At 36.1% G+C, this 26156-nt stretch overlaps 1 protein-coding gene across 3 annotated transcripts in view; it reads left to right on the plus strand.

Moving 5' to 3' along the window:
- LOC115929992 (macrophage mannose receptor 1-like) overlaps positions 1 to 26156 on the plus strand; it is a 71835-nt gene that overhangs the window by 10475 nt on the left and 35204 nt on the right. For all 3 annotated transcript variants that reach the window (XM_031000260.1, XM_031000259.1, XM_031000258.1), the window contains 23 exons: positions 590 to 675; positions 2551 to 2663; positions 3594 to 3806; positions 4453 to 4572; positions 5697 to 5768; positions 7114 to 7146; positions 8158 to 8316; positions 9627 to 9715; positions 12061 to 12214; positions 13090 to 13128; positions 13749 to 13922; positions 14470 to 14583; positions 15261 to 15374; positions 15707 to 15934; positions 17352 to 17567; positions 18194 to 18354; positions 19329 to 19439; positions 20362 to 20483; positions 20840 to 20988; positions 21602 to 21819; positions 22370 to 22509; positions 24118 to 24164; positions 24294 to 24461. In XM_031000260.1, coding sequence (XP_030856120.1) covers positions 590 to 675; positions 2551 to 2663; positions 3594 to 3806; positions 4453 to 4572; positions 5697 to 5768; positions 7114 to 7146; positions 8158 to 8316; positions 9627 to 9715; positions 12061 to 12214; positions 13090 to 13128; positions 13749 to 13922; positions 14470 to 14583; positions 15261 to 15374; positions 15707 to 15934; positions 17352 to 17567; positions 18194 to 18354; positions 19329 to 19439; positions 20362 to 20483; positions 20840 to 20988; positions 21602 to 21819; positions 22370 to 22509; positions 24118 to 24164; positions 24294 to 24461 — 3040 coding nt within the window. The remainder of the gene's footprint in view (positions 1 to 589; positions 676 to 2550; positions 2664 to 3593; positions 3807 to 4452; positions 4573 to 5696; positions 5769 to 7113; positions 7147 to 8157; positions 8317 to 9626; positions 9716 to 12060; positions 12215 to 13089; positions 13129 to 13748; positions 13923 to 14469; positions 14584 to 15260; positions 15375 to 15706; positions 15935 to 17351; positions 17568 to 18193; positions 18355 to 19328; positions 19440 to 20361; positions 20484 to 20839; positions 20989 to 21601; positions 21820 to 22369; positions 22510 to 24117; positions 24165 to 24293; positions 24462 to 26156) is intronic.

A 26156-nucleotide genomic window follows, 5' to 3' on the forward strand; every position in this document is an offset into this window, starting at 1 on the left:
AAAGTTGACAAGCAGACGATATTGGTGATATGAAATGTATTATTACTGATTCGCAAACTTTCGCACACACCTATGACCTTATAAAACAATTAGAAGGCCATGATCTGTATCAGCCCTGTGCGTTGTAACTCTGGAATATTATGAGAAAATAGGGGGAAACAGGATTTTAAATCACAACCAAAAAATCCAGAAATAACCTCTATCTGGTAATATCAACATGTTTTTCAAAATGAAATACATGTACAGTACACGGAACAACAATTTCCGATTATAAGCCAGAATTGCACATCGATTTTCCATGATTTAAGCGATTTATTATCTTCTGCGCATGTAGATTAACATGTTTTAAATCACTATCTTGATTCTGTCCCAGCTTATTGGCGGCGACCATGATGAGATCAAAGAGAAGAAACATGTACGGAATGTTATTGAGATGACATTGACGAAGACATTCACAATGAATTCATTAAGAAAACAATGAATGTCCATTTGTAATAGGTCCATGTTTGTACCAACACTTTTTTCTTTTAAAAATCAAAGTTATTCTTTTTTATTGATGTTGTCTCATTCATTCATTCATTTGAAATAGGTTGGTGGAGCTGCTGGGAACTACAAGTGGTCAACGGGAGAGTCTCTTACTTACACCAAGTGGGACACAGACCAGCCGGACGATCGGTGAGTTTCTTAGCTGTGATTAGAAGTGTGATGGTAGAACTGCTCTTATTGTATGGTTATGTGGTAAAAGTGGTAGCCTCTTTTCGATGACCCTCGCGCTGTTGGAGTCCGTAAATTCTGGCCAGCGAGCCAGAGAACTGAGGCGCTTTCGCTGAGGGCCTCTTAACAAGTGATCTGAATTTCTTATGTTTTTCATTGTTTGGAGAATATTCCGTCCCAACTGAAGTTTGGTGAAAATCATCCAATCAGAGAGAGAGCTACTATGGCGTAATATCTACCGCTCTGTGCGGATTTCCTCCTTGAGAGTGAGACTGGCCGCCTATCTCCCGGAGCTGTGTTGGGCAATCGCTGCGGTGGTTACATTATTCACATACACATGCATAATTCAGTAGGAAATCGGGTCTCATGAATATATTATTCAGATCACTTGTTAAGAGGCCCTCAGCGCAAGCGCCTCGGTTCTCTGATTTGCTTCGCTGGCCAGAATTTACAGACTCCAACAGGGCGAGGGCCATCGACAAGAGGCTATAAAAGTGGTAGACCAGGGGCCGTTGTAAATCCAGTATGCAGATTAAACTTGAATTTAATACTTGCGCAGAAACTTGGAATGCTGTAGGAAGATGAATACCGTAAATCTCAGTGTATAAGGCGCACCTGTGTATAAGGCGCACCCCTATTTTGAAGACCCCCCCCCCCCCCCAAAAGAAAAAAAAATTGTGCTTGTGAACTTGTCACAAATAAAAGTAACAATGTTGCTTTTTGAAGAATGTGTAAGATCATTAATGTAAATTAAAAACAGTTGAGTACCTAGGATAAAACCTTGTGGTACGCCAAAGCAAAATTGGAGGAATTATTAATTTATTATTATAAACTACATATTGAGATCTATTAAAAAGATTACTTTCAAACCAAGATGACAGACAAATTTGAGTGTTGTTCTAGTTTCCGAGTGGTGACTCAACACACCAATAACTGAGTTGGAAGACATTGCCAGGCATAGCGTCATAAATCTATAAAAAAAAATTGTACCTGTGTATAAGACGCACCCCTGACTTTCAATTTTTTTGGCGGCAAAAAATTGGGCCTTATACAAGGAGATTTACGGTATTTGTGATTTGTGTGCAAATACATGTTGCATGGGCTGCATTGGGTGCATAGATTGATACATTTTGACATGATTCTAGACTTGAGAGTTAGTCAGACATGGTGTAGATCAACTGGCATCATTTCATGTGTAATTCACTTTCAAACCTTTATTCACTCACATAAAACATAAAGAAACTAGCTGAAAAATTGCTGCAACAAATTTAAATAATTTTCTGTGTAAGTGAATCGCAAGTAAGGATGACAAAATTAGCTTTATGTGTTAATTGCATTATGCTTGTCTAATTTAATTATGCCACAGTTTTGAAGGTGGTTACTGTTTCATCTGTGAATAACGCTTGTGAGAAGTTAGCTATGGCTATTGAAATATGGTCGCAGCGGTGGGAGAAAAAAATATATCATAGGAAGAAAGAAAAAAGGAAATAAAGTCCAAGGCTCCATCTAATATCTAATACAGGGTTACAATTGATCTGAATCAATCGCAAGTCCTCTAACCAATTGCTAGGTTACAGTTTCGTATCTCTAATGTACATTGTTGCGATTAATCCCAAGTGTTTATAAAACAGGGCCCTGTTCACAAATAATGAGAGAAACCCCTTCAAAAACTACTACGGCAAAACAAGATGACATAACTGTAATATGCTAAAAATTTCGACATCTAAGAACACACAGATGAAGTGGAGTGAGGAAAAGTAGGGCCTACTCTCCTACCCCCACTCTCTTCACTTATATGTAAAATGGTTTTTATTTTGCCCTTGTCATTGTCTATAGGTATTACACAGCCGGAGGTGACTGTGTGGAGATAACGCAATCAGCTACAGATGGAAAATGGAGTACAGCTGCATGCACAAATGCAAAAAAATTCATGTGTGAAAGACCTGAAGGTGGGATGTAAACATATGTTATTTTGAAAAATAATAATAATATTAAATTATTAATGTTAAATTACTGTTACTTTTATTATTGAATGTCATGCTTCCTGGGAGAAGTTTCAATTGTTGTAAAGAAAGTTTTTGGCTTGCACCGAGTAGTTAATGGTTCTATCACATAGCACCGGCTATATACCAACTGGCCCATACCGTTTAATTTAAATGACAAGCGGTGAAAATCTCTATGGCCGCAAAGATTTTATTTTCGTTAAATTTGTCCACCATGTCCTTAATGTTTCCATTCCCTCTCCGTACCGGGTCCTTACCACTTACAACGCCCTCGTACCAGCTAGTGTCACCTTGTTCCCTCTTGCCGGGTCCTCGCCATGTCCTCACCTGGTATAGGAACCGGCTACTTAGCACCCGGAACACACTCGTACCAGTCGCTAAACGTTAGTTCCGCCTTGACGACTTCACACACCGTATATAAAAGCTTGGTACTCACCCGGCTGGTCACACTTCAGTTCTTGAGTTCACAGATGAACGTCCTTCTCATCGTTCTTCTAAAAGGAAGGAAAGCAGCTGGTTTTTGAGGAACAATTATTACAACCAAACACTTGGCAGTACACCACCTTTGACATGTATTGCATCTTATAAGCGCACCGCATGCTACATCAGTTCTCCTTAAGATATGTCACAACCCGGAAGTTTTGAAGGGAAATTTTGACAAAATGGCAGCTTCCTTGGGGAGCAGACGACATCATAAATATGGCAAAGTAGGGTCTCTTTATTGTACCTGCAAGACAATATTATTTGGCCTACAGCAATGCTTTTTTATATCAAATGAAACATTTTTTTTACTCTCTATGTCATGATAATGCTTCATAATCTAAAGGTTAATTCTCCTTTAATAATAAATAACCCTACACTACCATCAAACTACAGGTTCCTGTCCCGCTGGGTGGCATCTCTACAGCGGCAGCTGCTACCAATTCAACATCCAACTTCCTACTATATGGAAGACGGCCAAGTTTACCTGTGAGGCACAGGGTGCTTATCTTCTCACAAGCCTCAGCTCAGCAGAGAATGCCTATATTGTGGACAAGATGGTAGATTATCATGATATTGCTGTGGAGAGTTCATGGCTGGGTCTCTCGGGTGAGCAGGCATATTGATGATCAAAGTACTTTTAGGAGGAAAGAAATGCCAAGCATTGATAAATAGACATAAGACTAATATCCATCCCCTAAATCTGAATGCTTAATAAAGAAAGAAACAATGGAGAAACTTTCTCTTTCTCATTCTTTGTATGTTAGCTTGGAAGCATGTCATGATAGAAATGTTCCCTAAAAAGTATTAACCCCTTAAAAAAACACATTAATATTCAAAACATGATGGGAAATAGCTGAAAGTTTGGACCAAACTCCAAGTTGCATGTGTGTGTGTAGCCCATTTCTATGGGAAGGGCAAGTGATTTTCAGTTAGATTGAGTTGATGCTTTTCATGTTGATCATTCCATACCCTAACAATATACATCAAGTCTTCCTTTGTAATTGCTACAAGATAGTGTTCTTTTTTACAATGTTATTGTGTGTCATGGTCTGTTGAGGTATCGTGATCTAGGGGATATGTTCTTGAACTGCATGTGGATGACATGGTTTGTGGTTCAAGTCCTGCCGCGGTACCAATGTCCTTTGGCAAGACAATTAATCTACATTTGCCACTAGCTCTCCACCTGGTAGGGATTTATTCATTGCCATGACAAGTATTCAATGTAATCTTTACTATGCTGTATTATTTACAGATACTGAAACTGATGGCTCATTTGTGTGGGTAGAGGGTAGCTCTCTTAGCTACTCCAACTGGGATACCAATCAACCAACCAATAGAGCTACAAGTGAAGACTGTATCTATATCACCACAGGTAGGTTATAACACATTACTGTCATGTATTCCTGCTGCATTGATTTAAAAATAGTTTCAAGTTCAGGTATTTTTTGGTTGTCATAAACTTGATAAAAATTGCACACACATGAAATGAAAAAGAAAAGATTAATGCATTTTCTAGGGGGACACAAGTAGATGAATACAATTGTACATGTTTTTACCCCAAAAGTGTGATAGTTTGGCAAGGGAGAGAGTGAGGGGGCTTGGGCTCATGGGGGAGGGGGGTCAAGGGTCAAGGGTCAGGGGGTCGGGGTCGGGGGTCACTACATGTAAGTGTATTTCCATGTCAAATCAATGAAATGGTATGTAATATCATTGTATGTATGTATGATTGTGTTACTGAATAATGACGTTACTTGAGTCATAGTTAGTTTTATTTGACATATGATCTACTGAAGATATTAACGTGTTTTTTGGCGACATACACATATTTTCCATGATTCTGAATCTGATTAGCCATCATTGGAGTCTGTATTAGATATTTAGCGAAATGTAATCCATTTTGCTGTACTTGTGGTATGAGAGCTCATGTTGTGTAAGCACACAGAAATATCTTACCACATATGGGGGTTGTTTCACAAAGATCCTAAGTCGAACTTAACTCTAGGTTGGACTTACAAATTATGGAGAGCCATTTGTAGGCTTAAAATAAAATATATTAAAAAGCAAAAATCCAAGTATTTTAGACTTTTTATAAATTCCACATCAAGAACATATGAATGATATGAATCAACATTTTATCCCTTTTAAAATAACTTTTTCAAAATATTTGTATAGATGCTAACGGCTTTCCATAATTGTTAAGTCCAACTTTGGATCTTTGTGAAACACCCCCTGGACATCACACATGAAGGGACCAATCAAAACCCATACCAAAGAAAATAAAACAAGACAAATTTCTTGTTTAGTGCTATACATATTTTCACAAGTTATTTACATGTATTGATTTCTTAGCATGTTAAACCACATTTACTGCTTTATACAGGATGTACTCTTTACTTCATTGTTTTAGTTCAAAGCAATAAATTGAAAAAGATGATAAAATGAGGATTATTTGATTCATGTTCTTAAAAGACCACATATTTTCACTTTCTGTCAAAGGTGATGGGACAGGTAAATGGAGTAGTACAGACTGTGAATCAACAAATGCCTACATTTGCAAGATCAAGGCTGGTAAGTTCAGCTCTAATGCTTTAAGGTTTCTCACATGTATCGAGGTTTCTTACATGTATCACATCGTGGAAGTGATGTAATCAAGATCTCTGGTCTCAAGCTCTACATGCAGTCCAGAAGCTAGTTTCTCGTAACTGTCAGTGTGAGCTTTATATGAACGTCCCATTGAACCCTTGCTTATTCTATTACATATTTGTATTGGATGTCCAAGAATTTCTGACAGTTTCATGGATCTGGCACCAGGACGATAACTTGTTGTAACAATCACATCTACAGAGTAAAAGGACTATTGGGGTCAGAACATTGTGATTAGTCTTAACTACATCACTTCATTATGATCTTTGTGCAGATTATAATTTGGGTCTTGTCTGCCTAAAAACTTAAATTTTGTGGATATAAACAATCTATTCATCTAATAAAAATGTTGCCATAACTATAACCATAACCTTTACACTGTTTGTTAAAAAACAGCTATGCACAGTGCAGTACTTTTACATTTTAACTTTACAATACCTGTAGTTTTACAAACATGTTCCACAACAAAGGTTTTATGAGTCAAGTTTGTTATCATTATTGATTTTGGTCATTGCTTCTGCGTGTTCCTGAGTGGTCCATGGTATCAAACCTCATTTTGAATTTCAAGAAGGAAGACACTATTAAAGCTTGTAAGAAACAATATAACATTTTGAGTGCAAAGAGCCACCTTTGCATCTGAAAGGGTAATGAAGGGTACTAATCACTAGAATGTGAAAATTTAACCTCAAGAAACCTCACTTGGTATTCTATTGGTTAACAGTTAGATAATAATAGATGGAATAATACAGAACCCAAGTCAGGCTTTGGATTCTTGAGGGCCCTTGTCTATGCAAGAGCGTATGGATGTGTTGACTAGACTCATTGACTTTTCTAATGGGCAATAATATTTGTTCATTGGTTAACTGTGTATTATTATTGACCGGCAAATTACACACAAAATCCCATTGACTTTGCTGAGCGGTCATTAGTTTGTTCACCATAGTTGTGTTGGTTTATCAATTAAACTTTGAGGGCAATAACCATTGAAAAATTTGTTTTAATACAATTTAGACTTTCCGTATGTATAGAAGTAATATATGGAGCTAACATTTTGACTTTAGTTAACATGGAACCTCTAACATATAGACCAATTTTTTTTTCAGTGATTCTATATTTGAAGTATATAAAGTAAATGCATTATCAATTTCTCCTGAACATTCAATATGAATGAAATGTAATTCAGACCCCTACAATATGATAGATTGCAAGACATATGTCCAGTTTTAAACTTTGGTCAATCTTTTTTCAATATATTTTTTTTAATTTACAGATATACCAATTTCAATTTTAGATCCAGCAGTTGGTAAGTTCTCACAATTAATGTTCATACTTCTGTGACAAACCTGTATTTACCACTTATAGTCCATTGATCTATTTCTCTGTTTGGAAAGTTAATAACTGCATACATTTTCTTACTTTCATTTTGCTTAATTTTATAGTTCAAATAATACTTGTATTAATCTTTAATCGATTATCTTATTTTTATGAAACAGTTGAAAAGAGAAACAACCACTAAAATTTCCATTTGCAAAAACAGTAACCTCCATACCCATGTTTAGTATTGGGTTTCATTTTACAATAAATATGGAAGTGCTTGGGACCATTTTTTCATTATGGCTGCTTGACTTGGATAAGGATGTAGAGGTAATAATGTTATATCCTCCATACCCATAGTTTCCACAGAGAACTCTTGTATTTTTTGCTGATATGAGAATATGTTTCATGATATTAGGAATATAAACAAAGCATTATTAATTGAGTAATAGTACTATATGAATACAGAGGAGGGTGGGAGAAACCCTCCAATGGTCAGAATTTTGAACAGTACTGATAAAGAGTGCAGCAGCAGATGCCTGAATATACCGTAAGTCAATTATTACTGAACATTATGTGATTTATGATACTTTTGGAACTTTGGAAAAAAGCATTCATTCTCTTGTTGATAGAGCACAACATTTTTACAGTGACCAATATAGACTAACCTAAGAATGTAAATGCTTTAAGATGTTTCTTCTTTGGAGGACATCGGGACACAGTTGCTTGATCGAGGGACAGAGTTGTTAAAGAGGGAGAGGAGCACAAACGGGAGGGTAACATGCAAACTTGCAGAGTCACATATTTACACACACACCCACAGACACCTGGGGTAGGGGGTATGGTTAAAATCTTGACTCCTTAGTTCAATTCATGAACATATTTTAGTGGATGAACAGGGGTGCCAAGGCCCTTTGGGGACCCCTGGCTATGCCTATGGACATGGTATCTCAAGCCGAATATCACATTTTTTATCACATTTTTTATCATATCCATGCAGGTGTGCATACCTGTGATGATGGCTGGACACTGAATGGGGATTCTTGTTTTTACTTTGATCGGACGGCACGCTATTACAAGGATGCTGATACAAACTGCCAAACCTTAGGTGGTTTCTTGACCAGCATTCACTCCCAAACAGAGCAAAACTTTCTTTCAAGTGAGATTTTGTTTCATAATCAACATTAATTTCTCATTTTTATTTTTTGATATGCTTTTATATGTGTTTTTACAAGTGTTCTAAATGTTTTTAACAAATATTTCATCATTCACTTGTTCTTGCTTTTTATTTATTTGCTGTAGTATCTGTTCATGTACAGATCTTGCTATTTTGCTGACCGTTGTTTAATTTTAAACCGTAAATTTTAGGTATGACCAAGGCGCATGGAGGGATAGGGGAGGGGGAGGGACTGGCACACAAATCTTTTACACTGTTTTTGTAGTGAAATTACAACAAATTACATTATAAGACACATCCTGCTAGGCTGCAGATCCCCCCCCCCCTTTCTGAAATTAAAAGTTCTGATATTCAGGCGACAACCACATCAATATTGGGCAGCGAGATGCCCATGTTTATATTGAGGTAGGAGGTGCCCAAATATGTAATTTTTGTGATTATCATTTTAAAAAAGTAGCAACAATTTTGTGTGCTAGTGAAGTGAGAGCGCAGTAAATTTGAAAACATTGAAATGTGTCTGTGTGCCTATGGGTACCACTGGTTTTACATCCTATTAAATTACTACGCAAGTAGGCAACTTTCGTTGATTATTAAAGAGTCACAATTAAATGGTCCTTTTATCCCATTTCCTTGACTTAGGCTTTTCTAACTCAAATGCCATGCATATACCGGTAGAGCATAAAGGGAACAAATATTGCATTTGCTTTGATGGTAAAACTAAGAGACATGACTTTACTTTAAAGGGTAATTAAGACAATGTAAGTGAATAGGAACAAAGTTTAGTAGGCATTTTTGGCGTAATTCTTTTCCCAGGCATGATGCAGACCACTTGCATGCATTTCATTTATTCATTCATCCTCTTTGAACAATGAGCAAGGTCTGGATTACTGGGGGAAAAAATATGGCAGAAATCTTTCCAGATTTGTTCCTTCTCACCCCTTATGATACTTGTATTAGTGTCGGTGGAGTGTAACTCACATTTAATTTATTATTTACAAGATTAGAGCTATAAACAAAGATTGTAAACAAAATATGAATTAATAAAGAGATTGTAATTTCAATAATTTGTTTCTGTAAGCTATTGTCAACACACCTTAATGGTGTTGTAATGTGTTTTTATACGTTAGAAGTACATGCAGTGTATTCCTGTGAAAGATATTACAACAAATGTGGTAATACATGTATAAGAATAAATGTAAAACCTAAAGATTGACATGTGACAGTAAATTTCTATTTATTATCATCGTATTTAGAGGCATAGTTGGAGGTAATATGTTTGTGTTCTCTTGCAGTGCGAGCTAGAATGGGAGGAGCATATCTGTGGATTGGTTTTCATGACTACAACACTGAGAATGTGTTTGCATGGGCAGATGGATCAGAGGTGACTGTGATCAAGTAGTTCATTCACCCTTAACATGAAACACATTGCTTTATCATTATTGGACAATTCAGCCCCCCCCCCCCCAAAAAAAAATAAATAAATAAATAAATAAATAAATAAAAAAAAGAATAACTACAGTTGAAAATTCAATTCACTTAAACAAACAAAATTCAAGATTCTGTTAGTATATTTTACCTATGTAGTTAAAAGTATGAACATAACTTTTCTGGTGAAGTCTTATGTTGTTGAGATTATTTTTCAATAAGCAAATGAAATTGTAGAAGAACTATTTTTTGCCTCAGTCATGAGATATTTCCACAAATTATTTTGAATTAAATGGCCAGCGCATCAGAAATGTATATGAATCATACTATAATGAACGACCAAGGAAGGAGATCAATATTTTATAATAAATCTTACAATTTTTGTTTAGTATAGCTCCCCTCAAATAGGAGCCATATTACCGGTACTACTCTTTCGCGGGATTCCATATCCTCAAACTGTTGCCGAACAGAGCAACAAGACCAAGCTCTGTAATTATTAGGATTTTTGTCCAGTAGTGCCGTGTTTGTGCCATCGAACTGGATCGACCAAATCAATTGATCCGTAATATATACAGGGTGCTACAAGAATTTTTTTCACCACTTGCCCTGTCGGGCAAGTGGGTTTTCAATTTACTTGCCCAAACAATATTTCCACTTGCCCAAAACTTTAAAGCGAAAAAGGACTCGAGGTTAAAGCATTTATTATCTCGTAATGATAAGTTAGTGTTTTAGATAGCAAATTAATGCACATACATGTACAGTGTAACTGTACTGAATAATAACCTAATACGTCAAAGAAAATGGTCTGCGGTCAACAAAGGATGGTTGAAGGTTTAAAAAACGCATTTTATTGATTCTCCATAAATAATCAGATTCACATGAATCTCGGCAAGGTAGAATGGTTCAAGCAGGTTTAAGTTTTTAATATTCAGTCATGTATATCATGCCAAAATTTGTAAATTCTTACTAAATAATAATATTGAAGATATTTTACGATAAATCTCGGATAAGTATGCGAAAACTAGACTAAACAACGTCGCTAAAACCATGAAAACAAAACAACAACGGCTTATATTCTGGGGGTCTCGATACTATTATCAAAATGACTCGCTCGGTCGGATCTTGAGACCGCAGTAATAAATTGAAAACGAGACAAAAACATTCATCTGATTTATATGAGCAGCGAGTTTTAAATAATATGTTCACAATCATTAACAGTCATTATGAATAAATATCAAACATTTGACTTTTTGTACTTACTAGAAAATCCCTGTTGTTTATTCCATTCCGATTCGCACGTGTTCATTTCCCTAGAATAATGACGTCATATTTGGCGTGATTCAACCAATCGGCAATCAGAGAATAGCAAAGGCCTGTCGGTGCGGCCTGCAGAGCTAGAGAGAGAGAGCGCGAATAAGCTCGCAGCTGGTACGATCGCGCTAGCTGTCTCTAGCTAGCTCACGGCCGGCCGTGCGTGGAGGCAGAGCGGCATTCATGGCTTGAAGTGTCACTGTTGCATGCGCGCTGAGCTAGCTGAGCTGGCTAGCTGTCTGTGAAGTTTTTTCGAAATCGGAACGATCGCTTTTTTGCTTCTGGATTTTGACGACGGGTAAGAAGTTGACGGGTGAATGGTAGAGTTCTTGGACACTAGGAAATTACTGTAAAAGTATCACTTGCCCGAATCGGGCAAGTGATAATTTGATTTACTTGCCCGACGGCTCAATTTGGTTGCCCCGGGACGTCGGGCAAGCGGGTTTGTCGCGCCCTGATATATATATATTTTTTCCCGTAACATGAGAGTAGTTTTAATAGTTTCATTCTTTTGATTAAATATAATGCTAATTGTTATTATATAATTGTGTTAAATGGGGGCACGCTACAAGAGTCCTATCTCGCAAGCCTGGGCAACGTGTCTGACACGGCCGGTTGTATCAACTACTCCGAAGATCAAGATACATTAATCTTGATCTAAGGAGACATGAACGAACATACTACTCTTTCCCCTTTTTAGTTGTTTCTATTGTCTGGTGCCAGGCAGAACAGCACAAAGATTATTTTTTTGATAAAATTGTTTAAAATGTTTTCTTTTGATTGTTGAAGGAATGTAGATATTGCCATTAATATTGTGGACAATGTAGAGATGTAGTCAAAGAATAGTCAGATTATAGAATGCGTTTTCTTGAAGTGTGCTGTACATCCATTATCTTTGCATCTATTTACACCCGTCTTGCAGACACTCAACCCTCTTTTTCTTGACTTTGTCTTTGAAAGAACTAAACGAATAGAAATGTCCTATTACAGGTTGACTTCTATAACTGGGCAACTGGTCAACCTGACAACTGGAAGTCAAAGGAAGATGCTGTTCACATGAGAAGCAATGAGCTTGATGCCGGCAAGTGGAATGACATTGATGGAGATGTTTCAAAGCTTGCATCTGTTTGCAAGAAGCCAAGTAGTAAGTTGATCTGTATAAACATCTTTATTTTTGTTCATGAGAAATTTAGGCTATTTTCTAAAGAAAAATCTGATTCTTTTCAGTAATAATTTGTGTGTGTGATGCCCCCAAAGCTTTATTAATAATTTCTAGATATACTTTGCTCTTTATCCCATGTATTTCTATTTTTCAATAGATGTAATATTTGTATATATAAAGAAGGCCATTTCATTGCATAGACTTTACTATCCTTAAAATAATGATTACATGAGGAGTTACTGTCTTGCCAAGCAAACCTATTTCCCCCTTTATATGAAATGTTCCCCATCGGGAATCCCAATATATCTACTATTTTAATATCCATTGAGGTGAATAGAACCTGCTCTAGAAATGAAAAATTTTGAAACAATTTCTTCTGTGACAAATTGATAATTTAGTGAATTAGTTGTAATACAAAACATTTATTGGGAACGAACATAGGTTGTCAATCTGTGGTGGAAATTTTGGAAAGTTTGAATTTTACCCTCAAAGGTGCATAAACAAATCAGAAATTATCTGCTATTTGATTACCCCCTTTGACTTTCCTCAGCACTGCAGTACCTCTAAAAATAAATGATCCATCAACATTTTAGTTTTCCTTTTTTTGGACTAGTAACATGGGTGCAGCTCCATGGACAATGTTATGGTGTGTTTCATGATTAGCATACTGTCCAACCAGATAGGAAGGAATACTGGGGAATGTAAAATGCTTCATTTATTTGTGAACCAACCTGTGAATCCTTTCAAAAGGAGGGAAAGCCAGAAAAGGGAGCTAATCAAGATCGACTAAAAGCAAAGACAGGTTTCTTCACTGTGAAATTACACATTCAAGAGCTCTCTTTTCTGTCTCATTCTAGAGGCTGGTACTATTGTGATTCCTCCTGTTATACCAACACGTAAGTTATAACTTATTTTTGCTGTTAGATAATGATAATGTTAGTTACAGACAATACATGCAATAGTTTTCCTTTATGTAAGTTTGGTCAAATAATATGATTATTACTTGAATGTTCTTCTAAAATGCCTTATCTCATTTTTTTTCTATTTCAAAATTACCCTTTTTCATGTAAATTCACAAACACTGACATTCTCAAAGTTTAAGCATATGTTTTTATTACATAGATAACCATTACATCTTCAATATTAATTTACAATCAAAACTTGTGTATATCATGTTTATTTCTTTTTTCATTTGTGAATATATATATATATATATATATTATATGCCTTTGATATTGTCATTTTCCTTGTGTATTTGTATGTCTCTTTCTTGCATTATACTAAACGATCTTGAACTTGGAGCTTAGAATTGCACCTCTTGATGTACATATTAACTCTTTATTTGCTATAGATCCCAAACCCTAAATGCCACGTTGTTTGAGCATATGCTACATTTATGCTGTGTGAAAAAAGACTACTATGGTACTCCATGGTTTGTTCTAGTAGTCAACCAAAGTAATTAAAGAATTAATTGAAATGTACGTTTCCTCTTCTAACTCCTACGCACCTATCACAGCTGTTTTTGACCCTCGATGTGGCAATGGATGGGACTATGATGTGACCGGGCAGAATTGCTATTTGTTCAGGTATAGTGATTACATGAGTTGGGCTGATGCCAGAGAATACTGCCAAGTGCAAGGTGGAGATTTAGCAAGTATAGCAAGTAAAGAGGAACAAACGTACATGAATGGTGAGTACATCATATGACACTTATAAGAACACAGCATATGATCATATAAGAGCACTATAAGTAATAATTCTTACATAAACATATTAAATGGGAAAATGATGACTATAATAATGATAATGATAATAGTAATAAAAATGATGATAGTAATTGCAATAATAATAATAATAATGATAATATCAAGAATGATAATATTTATAATAATAATGATTATTTTAAAAATGAAAAATAATAAAAATTGAATACAATAACAATGATAATGATAATAATTATAACAATAGTAGTAATAATAATAATGATAATGATAATAAAAGTGATGATGATGATAATGATGATGAAGAAGACAATATTTATGAAGTGAACATGTCGATCTCTAAAGATGCTCAAGATGCCTTCAAAATAATGCATCCAGTTCAAAGAGGTAATTCAAAGAAATGATACGTAGGTTATACAAATATTTTTAGAAATACATTAAAAAAAAATAAAGGTATGTATGAATTTTATGAGCATTGTAATGACTTTATTGATTACTTTCTTTTCTTTTGCCTAGGCCGGCTCTCTAGTATTGAGAATGACATGTGGATTGGAGGAACAGATTTCACCAATGAGGGAGGCTGGGAGTGGACTGATGGATCAGGTTTTTCTTATCTCAATTGGGCTCCCAGTAAGTCAGGTTCTATCCCGGATGACATATTCCAACAACTGCAGAATACCCTTTGAACGTGCAAGTAACCATAACTGAACAAACCAACAAAACATCAAAACATATTGTGACACATTAAGGAGATTCCCATGTATTTTACATAGCTTCGTGCAATTTGTGTACAAGGTTGAAGAAACAGCTACAGGTACCTGCTGTTAATAGAGGCCTGATAATTACCCAATTTAAATCGGTTTCCCGATCCCCCCCCCCCCATTTTTATTCTGATTTTCCCCTCATTTTCTCTATTCTTTCCTATTTTTCAATATTTTTTCCCTATTTCCCCCCAATTTTCTTACTGAAATGGGGGTGAATGTTGTTAGATGCCATTTTTTCCCCCAGTCCTCTTTTTTCTTTTTTACTCAAGGAGGGCTTTAGTGCTCACTTTACCCCTGTTAATAGCACTGGCTTAAGGATTGTCAAATGTTACCATGCAGAAGTTAACTTTAATTAATGTATGACTTCTAACTTCAAGTATCATCCTTGCATCCTATAGTTTGTCATATTCAAATCAATAAATTCAAAACATCTGTAAAATTTTGCATGAAAACACAGATCAGGAAGAGTTTACTTGACAGACCTGGGTCCTGTGTTATAAAGAGTTGCACTTAACATACAACTCTTTGATATTTTTTGTTCAGATGAACCCAATAATGTAGGTGACAGTGAACATTGCATGGAAATCTTCACTAAAACAGACACATGGAATGATAACAAATGTGACATAGAAAGGGGATTCATCTGCAAGAAAAATGGTGAGATATCGATTCGCTGTAAATATTAGGAAAGATCTGTGACTTAATTACAAATTGATGACTTTGATTCATTGTGTACATTATGAGAATGTTTTAGAATGCCTTCAAAACTTTGATGTTATTATTACTATTTTTCTTCTTCTACTTCTTGTTATTATTATCATTATTATTTTTATTGTTATTATTATTATCATTATTATTAATATTATTATTAATATTATTACTATTATCATCATTATCATTGTTGTCAATGTTGTTATTGTTATTGTTCTTGTTATTTATTACTACTGGTATGAATACTATTAATTTTATTTCACGTTTGAACTCCACAGGATATCTTACAACCCACTTCCTTGTCACGCCACATGCGTACATGAACGGTCCAGGTCAATTGGTCCTTTCTGGCGTCTACCCTGATGAGTGTGCTTCACGGTGCGTCAAGATGACCGATTTCATTTGCAAGTCTTTCAACTACAACCGAGTCTCTCATGAATGTTCATTCAACGATGGATCAACCACGACCCCCATTTCTGATGGCAACATGGACTACTATGAAAGATGTGAGTGAAATATAAGGATGGGTAGACTGGTATGGTCATGTGGTTAGGAAGGAAGACAGCCATTGGCTCCAAAGAGCAATGAACTTCCAGGTTGCAGGCCCAGAACCCTGGTAGATCTCCCAAGACTTGGATGGAGACACTAGGAGAAAGAAATGAGAGCATCTGGCCTCACCCAGGTGGATGCCGAAGACCACAAGGCCAAGAGAAGGGACATAAGGCCTAACAGAAAAAGATGTTGTATTGCCCTTAAGGTGCCAAAACATGGGTCGGTTAGTCGGAAACTTTTTTTTTCTTTAAAATACTTTTTTTTCTTTTTTTCTCCCTCATTGGGCTGATATTTCTCAGTTTTTAATGCTTTAAAGGTAATACAAAGTTTGGGAAATTTTGAAAATTGGGTGGATAGTAATTTTTTACAATTTTGATATTTTTGCATCTATTATAAGCACTAGAAAATTTCAAGATTTTTGGGTCGGTCACAAAGGGCGATACAACATCTTTTTTTTTTACGCCTTAGGGAGATAAAACGTCAAACCCCATAGCGTGGAAAAAGTAGATGCTAAACGATGATGAAAAGATGATGAAAAAGGACGTGGAAAGGCTCTAAGTGGATTTCAAGCAAGGAATTTGAACAATTGGCAATTTTAATCTACATACCTCGGGGATTCTATGCCGTATACAGTTATAGGAAGTACATGTACATGTATGCAAGTCCAAGATATTTGGTCATTTTGTGTCCCATACATCATGGTATTCTGAACATTGATTTTCAACAGGAGTACTTGATCTTTGGTATTAGTTGAGGCTTGCAAATCAATTCAATTATCGGGTGGACTAAAAAATTAAATGTGGTCAGTGACATATGGGACCATAATAATAGCTTTGAATTGCCAATGTATGAGAAATAACTTTGCAGAATATTTATTTTGGGTTGCAAAGGGAGCCTTTGATATACCTTTCAGTATGCGAGTGTTTTGCTAGGAGGATCAAAGGTGATGGTTGTTTAAAAGACCCTGAGTTAGTGTGCTCCGTCCTCCTCTCTTTCTCTATTTCTGATGCGTAAATGTGGTCAGGTTCATCCAATGTTATAAAGGATATGTTCTCTACATGTATTCCTTGCAATCATCATTTAGGATCCTCATTTTAGGTCCTCACCAATGTGAGAGCCATGTCGCAGGCCTCTGCCAGGTCCCTCTCAGATCATGTATCATGCAGCAGATGATCCATGATCTCTTATAATCCATATTTCTTAAAGATTACTGAAAGTTATTTTTCAATGTAGCAAGCCCACCTCTGCCAGATATGTACCATACACAAGGAATACACCTGCATTGAAGATGTGAAAGGTTCCTTTCCCCCCATTTAAAATTGTATTATAAATGTTTTATTACACTCCCCCCTCCCCACCAAAAATACCCAGTGATGGACGTGAGGGATCCAGAGGTCACGACCCTCGGCCCTGGTTACCGATGCCCAGAGGGCTGGTCAGGATATGGGAATAACTGTTACTACATGTACACTCTAACGAAACTGAGCTTCTCTGATGTTCAGCAGAAGTGTAAGGACCTCGGTGGCGACCTGGCATCAATTCATGACCTCAACGAGAACAGTTTCATCCTAGCTCTGGCACGTGACAGTAAGTGTTTCCTGACTAATAATTGAGATGATGAGATCAATATGTGTAGCTGGGCGGGATAAATCAGATTGAGAGTTTCTAATCTTTATTTGTAAGGTCAAAGTCAGTGTCACAGGGGTTGATTGATGTACAAATTCTTTAACTGTTGAGGGTATTAAATTTAGTTTTAAAGTTCTGTTAATAGTAATTCTAAGTTGGTACTTGTCATGGAGGTGTAAACTAATTGGTTTATTAAGAGGTTAAAAGTTCACAGTTCAAGGTTCATCCAAACTAAGCACATAGACCATATGTTGGAGCCAACAATTTTCAAGTGACTTGAAATGTTTTTTCGATGGCATCATGGTTATCAGGAATCTGCCTGTGGGATATAAGAAATGCCATATTGGCGAAATGCATGCAATTAAATCCAATTCAATTTCATTTTTCCATTATAAACATAATAATTACCTAATGAATACATTAAGAAAATGCACTGGAAGGCGTAACCCTAAGGAAGCAAAGCTTATTAGGAGGAGCCCTGTACAAATATATATATGTAAATGTGTTCTCTAGTTTTGATCTGATTTTTGTGGCCAATGTCATGTATTTTCAACTTCTTCTTTGCCTTCCCATTATCTTCTGACCAGACGGGATGGACAATGAATTCTGGATCGGACTAAATGACGGCAATTCCCCTATGAGTTTTCAGTGGGAGGATGAAACTCCTGTGGACTTCACGCTATGGAACACGGATGAACCAAACAATTATGCAGGAACTGCTGAAGACTGCGTTGAAATGTATATGTTTGTGAGTTGAAGCATACGTCAGTATGTATTATTCTGTGTCTGCTACATTTTCTCTTGGGGGTTCCTTATTTACCGCTTTATTTCTTCTTCCTCTGCCAACAACACATTTGCCTTAAAGTTTCATACATGTATGTCATATTCATTTTCTGTTGTTATTGCCCAGGAATATGAAATAGTTGCAATTTGTATAATTTGATGATCAATTTCGACTTTGGTTTTAGTTAATTGTAAAGTTAAAATAGCAGTGCATTGCATTATTCTGATGAGGATTGTTGAATTTAATTTTAATTCATTTTGTAATGGAGGCAGCTCATAGCATTCAATCCTTGTAGTAATAGGTCTGACAGTGTTATACATATTATTAATTTAAAGGTAACCCCAGGGAATTGAAAGTAAAAAGTTATTGGAAAAAACGTCTGTCTAAATCAAATACACAGTTAGATAACTCATGAAAAACAAAGTTGAAGTGACAGAATCTATAAATGTACATTATTATGGCATTTTTTTAGAAAATAGAATAACCCTCTCTAAAACATCAATTAGAGCAAAATCTCTCTTGTAATTCACTTACTTTCTCAAATGTTTTTTTAGCATATACAGTATTTCAATATTTTTTTGCAAAGATAATTTTCAAAAATATTAAGCCATACCTAAAATGTCTGCTATAAGCCATGAATTACTTTTCAAGGAAAACCTTTTGAATAGAATCCATGTGTATAGAATAATATATTGACAAAGATTCCTTCAAATCATCATTCCTACAGTCTGGGACTCTGTACATCCAACTGTAGTTAAAATTTAAGATCACATGTTTGCTAGGCTCATATACAACAACATTTTCAATAGTATTATTTTCTGATTTCATGTCTACACCAAGTCTAACTTGTCTTACTTGACCAAGAGTGCTGAGCCTTATGTCATCAGGTACAGATACAGGTTTAGATTCAGATTCAATGTCTGTGTTCTCACATACAGGGTTATTGGAATGACAACCTTTGTTCAGTTAAGCAGCATGGAGCATGCAAGAGACCGAAGGAAAATCTTGGTCCTACTCTTGAACCCATTACTCCATCAGGATGCAGTTTGGTGAGTTTTACTTGGTATGGTGTATTAACCTTAAAAGGGCCTGGTTCTGGTGCTCTCCTAGCTGGAGGGAAGCAGATTCTGCAGCCTCCCTCCCTCCCTAGCTCTCCTTCCTTCCTGGATCAATTTTGACCATGGGCTGATGACCATTTATAATGAATTATTCCACATAATTCATTTATTGATAATTCTTCATTATGTACAATAACTATTGAGAAATTGCCATTGGCCATTGGCATATTGTGACAGTTTTGACTGCACTGTACCTATTGACTTAAAATTGGTACAAAAGATGAGTAAGAATCGGGGTGATTAAGTCATTAAAGCTCTTTGAACAAAAGAATTATCTTCAAATATATGGTGTTGTCCAGAGGTGCAACCTCCACCCCCACCTCCAACCCTTTTTTTTTAAAACAAAGGGATACCTTCTTGTTTAAACAACACTATTAGCATTTACACTGTTAATTGAAAATCAATTCACATTGTGTTATTATCCTGACCATTAGATTCACTTTCTATTCAGCATATGAATGGCAGATTCTGCAAACATGAGACATATCAAGAGAGGGGATACCCAAAAAGTATTCACATTGAACCACTAGTAATTAAACAAAGTCAATGATAAAGAGGAATTGCAAAAATGCATGCATATCATCTCATATCTAGGGTTTGCTCTCTCCTTTAATACTGAAGGTTAGCTTAAAGACAATGTAGAGATGAATTATGAATTAATGTGGGAGAAACAACATTTCTGACAATATTTCAAAGTTATGTTGAAGTTCTTCTTTACGTTATTGTAAACTTCAACAAATGGTAATCTATGTGTATGAAAATCAGAGCTGTCTTTAATTTTGTCAAGTGATTATATCATGAAGATTGACTAAACTTAAATAAGATTTGCAAAGGTATGTCTTGATTCTATCAGGGTGATATAGCCAATGGAGGCTCTTGCTACTTTGTGATGGATACCCCCAAAAACTGGGCGGATGCTCGAGCTGACTGTGCCGGGTTCAGCCCCCGTGGAAACCTGGTCTCTATCGCTGATAGGTCAGTAAAGCCTTATACATATGGAGCTGCAAACTGAAGCAATTTTCGTTTAATGAAGAGACAAAGATGCTTCACATTTCTTAGACAGATCTAAGAGAAGATGTGTAGGACCTTTGGTGCATGCATTCGCCATTCATTTACATGTTTTACAAAATGTGCCTTTTATTGTAGTGGTTTACCGCGTCACTCGGTTAGTTAAAGACGTGAAAATGGGTTGACTGGATTGGATGGTCTAAATTCACATTAACATTTTGATATCAAGGAAAAATGCAGCAAATGATGACGATTATGATATTGATTATGTTTTTCATTATGATGTTGATTATGTTGATAATTATGATGTTCTGTTTTACTAGGTATGAGCAGAGTGTTCTGACCAGCATACTAGGTTCTCAAGATGGCAGTCTGTTCTGGACCGGACTGAGTGATGTGGAGAATCCAGGCCAGTATAGCTGGAGTGACAATACAGCAGTTACCCTTACCAACTGGGACTATGCTCAACCAGGTAGAATTTATTTGGTATATATTGTACAATTGCAAACAAAAGCAAGATCAGCTTTCAACAGGTAAACCATTGACAGCTAGCTGGTCACACAAGCCAAAATAAGCCAATCAAATAGTTTGGCTGCTGCTCGGAGGATGTTACGTATCACTATATAAATACATTAAAACATGAAAAACATTTTACAGAGGCGGCATTTAAAACATGGAACAATATCCCACTTTGCAACAGAAAAATAACTTGTCCTGCCATGTACCTTCACAAGATTCTAAAGATTGGTCGAATAATGGGGATGATCATAGATAAAGCTAGGTAATTATAATGATTTGGTTGTGATGATGATGTAAAAATGAATAGCATGATAGGTATTAGGATGTCAGATAATGTTAGCTTTACGGTTCGTCTATCTCCTTTGTATAAACAATGTTTCACTTAAATAGTACAGTCTTTTAAGTTTTTGTACATTCTATCAAATGTCGGACTATTAGGTAAATCGTCTTTTGTAGATTTCAATTTTTAATTTTCAATTTCAGTTGTGTACGTACATTTGGTATAATTAATGTAGATTTCTCAAATGAAATGCACTGAAAATTACTTGCTGATTATTTATGTGAAGATGATACAAAGGGCAACTGTGTTGCATCAACATCTGGAATGATGGCTGGATTGTGGCGTAACATCGACTGTGCCTCAACTAACAAATATCTTTGTGAGCGCGGTCGTGGCGGCTATTCAGCGCCCCAGACCATAGGACCAACAACACTCGCTACTGCACCTAGTGATGTAGGATGCCATGACTCAAACTGGAAAGGCTATGGTGCCAACTGCTACATGGTAATAGCTTATGATATATTGTATGCCTTCAAATAAAAAATAGCATGTGGTGTATTGTATGCCTTAATAAGGACAAATTTGGAATCATGCATGGGATCATTAGGAAATATCGTATGGTTATTTGGTAAGAAAAAAGTGTCAAAAGTTGTAAGACGTCAAAACATTAGATAGGAATGATATTTGTCCATATTTGCTAAAATGAACTGTAACAACTGTAACAATTGTCTTCTTTACATTTAGTATTCTTTGAGAAAATTGAAAATAGAACTTTCATTTTAAAACTTGAAGGTAGTTTTGTGTGAGTGTATTGTGTTGCATTATTTTACTGCAAAGTTATAGAGAGCAAGGGAAATTCAAATTCAGATTTTCCTGAATAATTTGATTTGTATTCAAGTCATTGCAAATTTTGCTATCATTTATTCATACTCATTAAGATATTGAAAATCAGGCAGCAAGTGGCATTGCTGCAACCTGGAAGTTCATTGCTCTTTGGAGCCAATGGCTCTCTTTCTTCCTAACCACTGATTACTCCTTGTACTTTGTATATCAGATTGTGTTGTCTGATGTGAGCGGAGCCACACGTCGTAACTGGGACGATGCTCGTATGTACTGCTTGGCCATGGGAGCGGACTTAGCCAGTTTCCACAGTCAGGCTGAGGAGGATTATATCCTGTCTGGATACCCTGATAGGTAACTTCATTCTCAAGCCTTCAAATATTTGTGAATACCAACAAAAAAATCAATCGGTTATCTAAAAAAAAATAGAAAGACACAGTTATACAGCTGTTGCAATGTCCTTTTCTTTTTTAGCAAGATGAAATGCAAATTTGAAATTAGAAAGTTTCAAATTTTGGCTCAATACATGTTTACTCAATTTTAGCACTTTTAGCATTTTATGACATGCAAATTTATGTGAATTGATAACCGTTGACTCTTATCTGGATTTTCGGGTTGTCCGTCCGTCCGTCCGTACGTACGTACGTCCCGTTCTCGTGATCGCGTTATCTGAAGAACAGATTGATGGATTCCTGCCAAACTTTGGTCATGTATGTATCTTGCAGAGCTGATGAACTGATCAGATTTTGGGGTCACAAGGTCAAAGGTCAAAGGTCAGAGGGCTCATTATGTATGCAAAAACAGCTCGTTATCGGTTATCTGAAGAACCGATTGATGGATTCCTGCCAAACTTTGGTCATGTATGTATCTTGCAGAGCCAATGAACTGATTAGATTTTGGGGTCACAAGGTCAAAAGTCAAAGGTCACAGGGCTCATTATGTATGCAAAAACAGCTTATGATCGTGTTATCTGAAGAACCGATTTATGGATTCCTGCCAAACTTAGGTCATGTATGTTACTTGCAGAGCTGATGAACTGATTAGATTTTGGGGTCATGAGGTCATGGTCAAAGGTCATGCGGCTCATTATGTATGCAAAAATAGCTTGTGATCGCATTATCATTAGAACAGATTGATGGATTCCTGCCAAACTTAGATCATTTATGTATCCTGCAGAGCCAACTGAGTAGATTCTTGGTTCATAAGGTCAAAGGTCATGGGCTCATTATGTATGCAAAAATAGCTTGTGAATGCATTATCATTAGAACTGACAGATGGATTACTATTTAACTCAGAACATCTTGCAGAGCCAATGAACTGAGTAGATTTTAGGGTCATGAGGTCAAAGATCAAAGGGTCATATATGTATGTGAGAAATTGCTTGTAATCATGATATTCTGAGAACCTGTTAATGGATTACAATTGAACTTGAATTTGAAAAATTTCTTCTGTTTCAGTTTGTAAAATTGCTCTATGATGGAGGCATCATTTTCGACTGCGTGCAGTCGAAGTTCCAACTAGTTTTCTTAGTGTCTGGAGTAAAATATTTGGAGTCCATTAAATTTATACTACCCCTTTTGGTCGGTGAGTGTGTACCCAGCATATGTTATGTCAGGCCATCCTTTTATTACTGTAATATGCTTTGTATTGTATTATTCTATTATTGCAGATTAAACTTTAACTTAGGTGTATTTTACTTACTTTCTTGAATTACTTGATGGTCGTATGCCCACAATTATACAATTTCCACACAACTACGCCAGGAGTGTCATTTTTGACAGACATGGCGCATTATAAATGTTCAGTGTTATTAATATTATTATTATTAACTTAATTCTAATATTGTTGACTTTTATAATGACAGTCCTCAATGCTTTCCATCCACTTGTGAAAACCACATTTTTACAAATCCCATGACCGGCATTTAGATACATCAAACACTTGTTTTCTGTTAATTTTCAGCACTGCAAGTTTGTATGTTGGACTCCATGACCAATCAGAAGAAGGAGGTTAGTAGATTGTCTGACATTAATCTTAAATTTTATTTTTTTTCTCAACTTCTGGCTTGACTTCTGTAAACTGGAATATTGTATGTATATAATATGGATTAAAAAATGATTTTATGTATTTTTCTTTAGGGTTTACGTGGACAGATGGTACTCCAGTAGAACATACCAATTGGAACACGGGTGAACCCAATAACTGGGGTCCAGGAGAGGACTGTACAGAGGTCTTCTTGAATGGACGGAAATGGAATGACATCTATTGCACTAACCTCAATGATTGGATCTGCAAAATTTCCAAAAGTTTGTAAATTAATTTGAAAATTCATTCAAGATCATACACAGAATACACTTTGAGCTGGTTAAGTGATGAAAATGTATTCAGAAATAGCATCTTTCAATGCAGTTAATATGTTAATGCAGTTTCAGATGCTTGATGATGAAAATGCATTCAGAAGTCACATCTTTGGAGAAATTACCATTTTCATGTCACATGCTTATAAAGTGATGAAAATGCATTCAAAATTTACATCACAGAATGTAGATACTTTTTAATGCAGTATCAGAATATGTTTTAGTGATGAAAATGCATTCACATATCACATCAGAGACTGCAATTACTATTTTTAATTAAGTTCAGATAAAGTGAAGATAATGTATTCAAAATGACATCATATATGCAGTTACTTTTTTTTTAATGCAATCAGTTCTTAGATTCAGTTACACATCCTTAATTGATGAAAATGTATTCATTAATCACAGCCCAAATGCATTTAAATTGCATTATGAGATGTTGAAGTATGCTAAAACCATCTTGAGCTTTCATTTTTTTGTTTGTGGCATGCTGTGATGAGATGTGATGTTCTCTATTATTTAACTGTCATTTTCACAGGACAACTAAAATCTCTCTGCAGGTGGCACAGCAAAGATTAGAAATAACATCCTTACTATATATGAAAACCAAAAAACAACAATACAAAAAGATTTTGAGTTATTCTTTAAATTTCAAAATCGTTTGGATAGTTTTCTTCCAGGTTTGAATTGTTCTTTTTAGATTACAGTATGATGAAGGTTTGCTTCTATTATGTGTTGACATAAGAGGACAAATGAGTTTGTATCTTCATTCATATTGTCCTTTGAGAGCCAGAAGGGAGATGATCACCCTTCCGGCACTAAACAGATGATATACTCTGTTTGATGTACTTGTACTTTCCAAGGCTCATTAGAGTTAGTTTATGAGTGATACTGATTCAGGGTAAGATTACAGTCACAAACGGCTTGTCTTGTTGCTAGGTGATCAGTTAGTGTTGATTATATACGTGTGAAACCTAAGAAGGTGTTACTTCCTGGCAGACAGACTAAGAAGGAGAGAGAGAGAGAGAGAGAGAGAGTATGTGTGTTTGAGTGTGTGTGTGTGTGTCTGTGTGTGAGACAGAGTGTAAGGGCTCTGGGAGAATGTGAAAGCTAGAGAGAGAAGCAGAGAGATACAGAGACAGCTAGAAAGAGAGATAGATAGATAGAGGAGAGACAGAGAAGCAAAGAGAGAGAGAGAGAGAAGACATCGAGATTAAAACCGTCCAGGGTTACTGGAATGCAGGGTGGCCATGATGTGGTTATTAATCTGGTTACTAGAATTAGTTCACCTGGATGACCCCATTCTCTCTGTCAAATTTTCTCTCGTTCTTTTTCAAACATTACCCATCATAGGGCGCGTTCATGCTTCACTTTTTCTGGCCAGAATCAGGCATCTGTTACGCGTATAGTTTAAAACACTGTTGCGTTCATGCTTACTTTTGTAGAATCACCGAAAAACGGCGATCACGATCGCCGATCGTAAACTCACAAAAAGATGCGTTTACAATTTGTAAACACGTTTAAATGGGGTCAACGCACTGACCTCTAGTGGGTCTACGCATGGACCATGGTCTACATATCATGCGCATTTCAAGGTTGTGAATCCAGCTGCTAGGCCAATTAAGGCCACCAAGGGAGAATTGC

The sequence above is a fragment of the Strongylocentrotus purpuratus genome, unplaced genomic scaffold (genome assembly GCF_000002235.5).
Source record: "Strongylocentrotus purpuratus isolate Spur 01 unplaced genomic scaffold, Spur_5.0 spur5_scaffold_6, whole genome shotgun sequence".
Classification (NCBI taxonomy): Eukaryota; Metazoa; Echinodermata; class Echinoidea; order Camarodonta; family Strongylocentrotidae; genus Strongylocentrotus; species Strongylocentrotus purpuratus.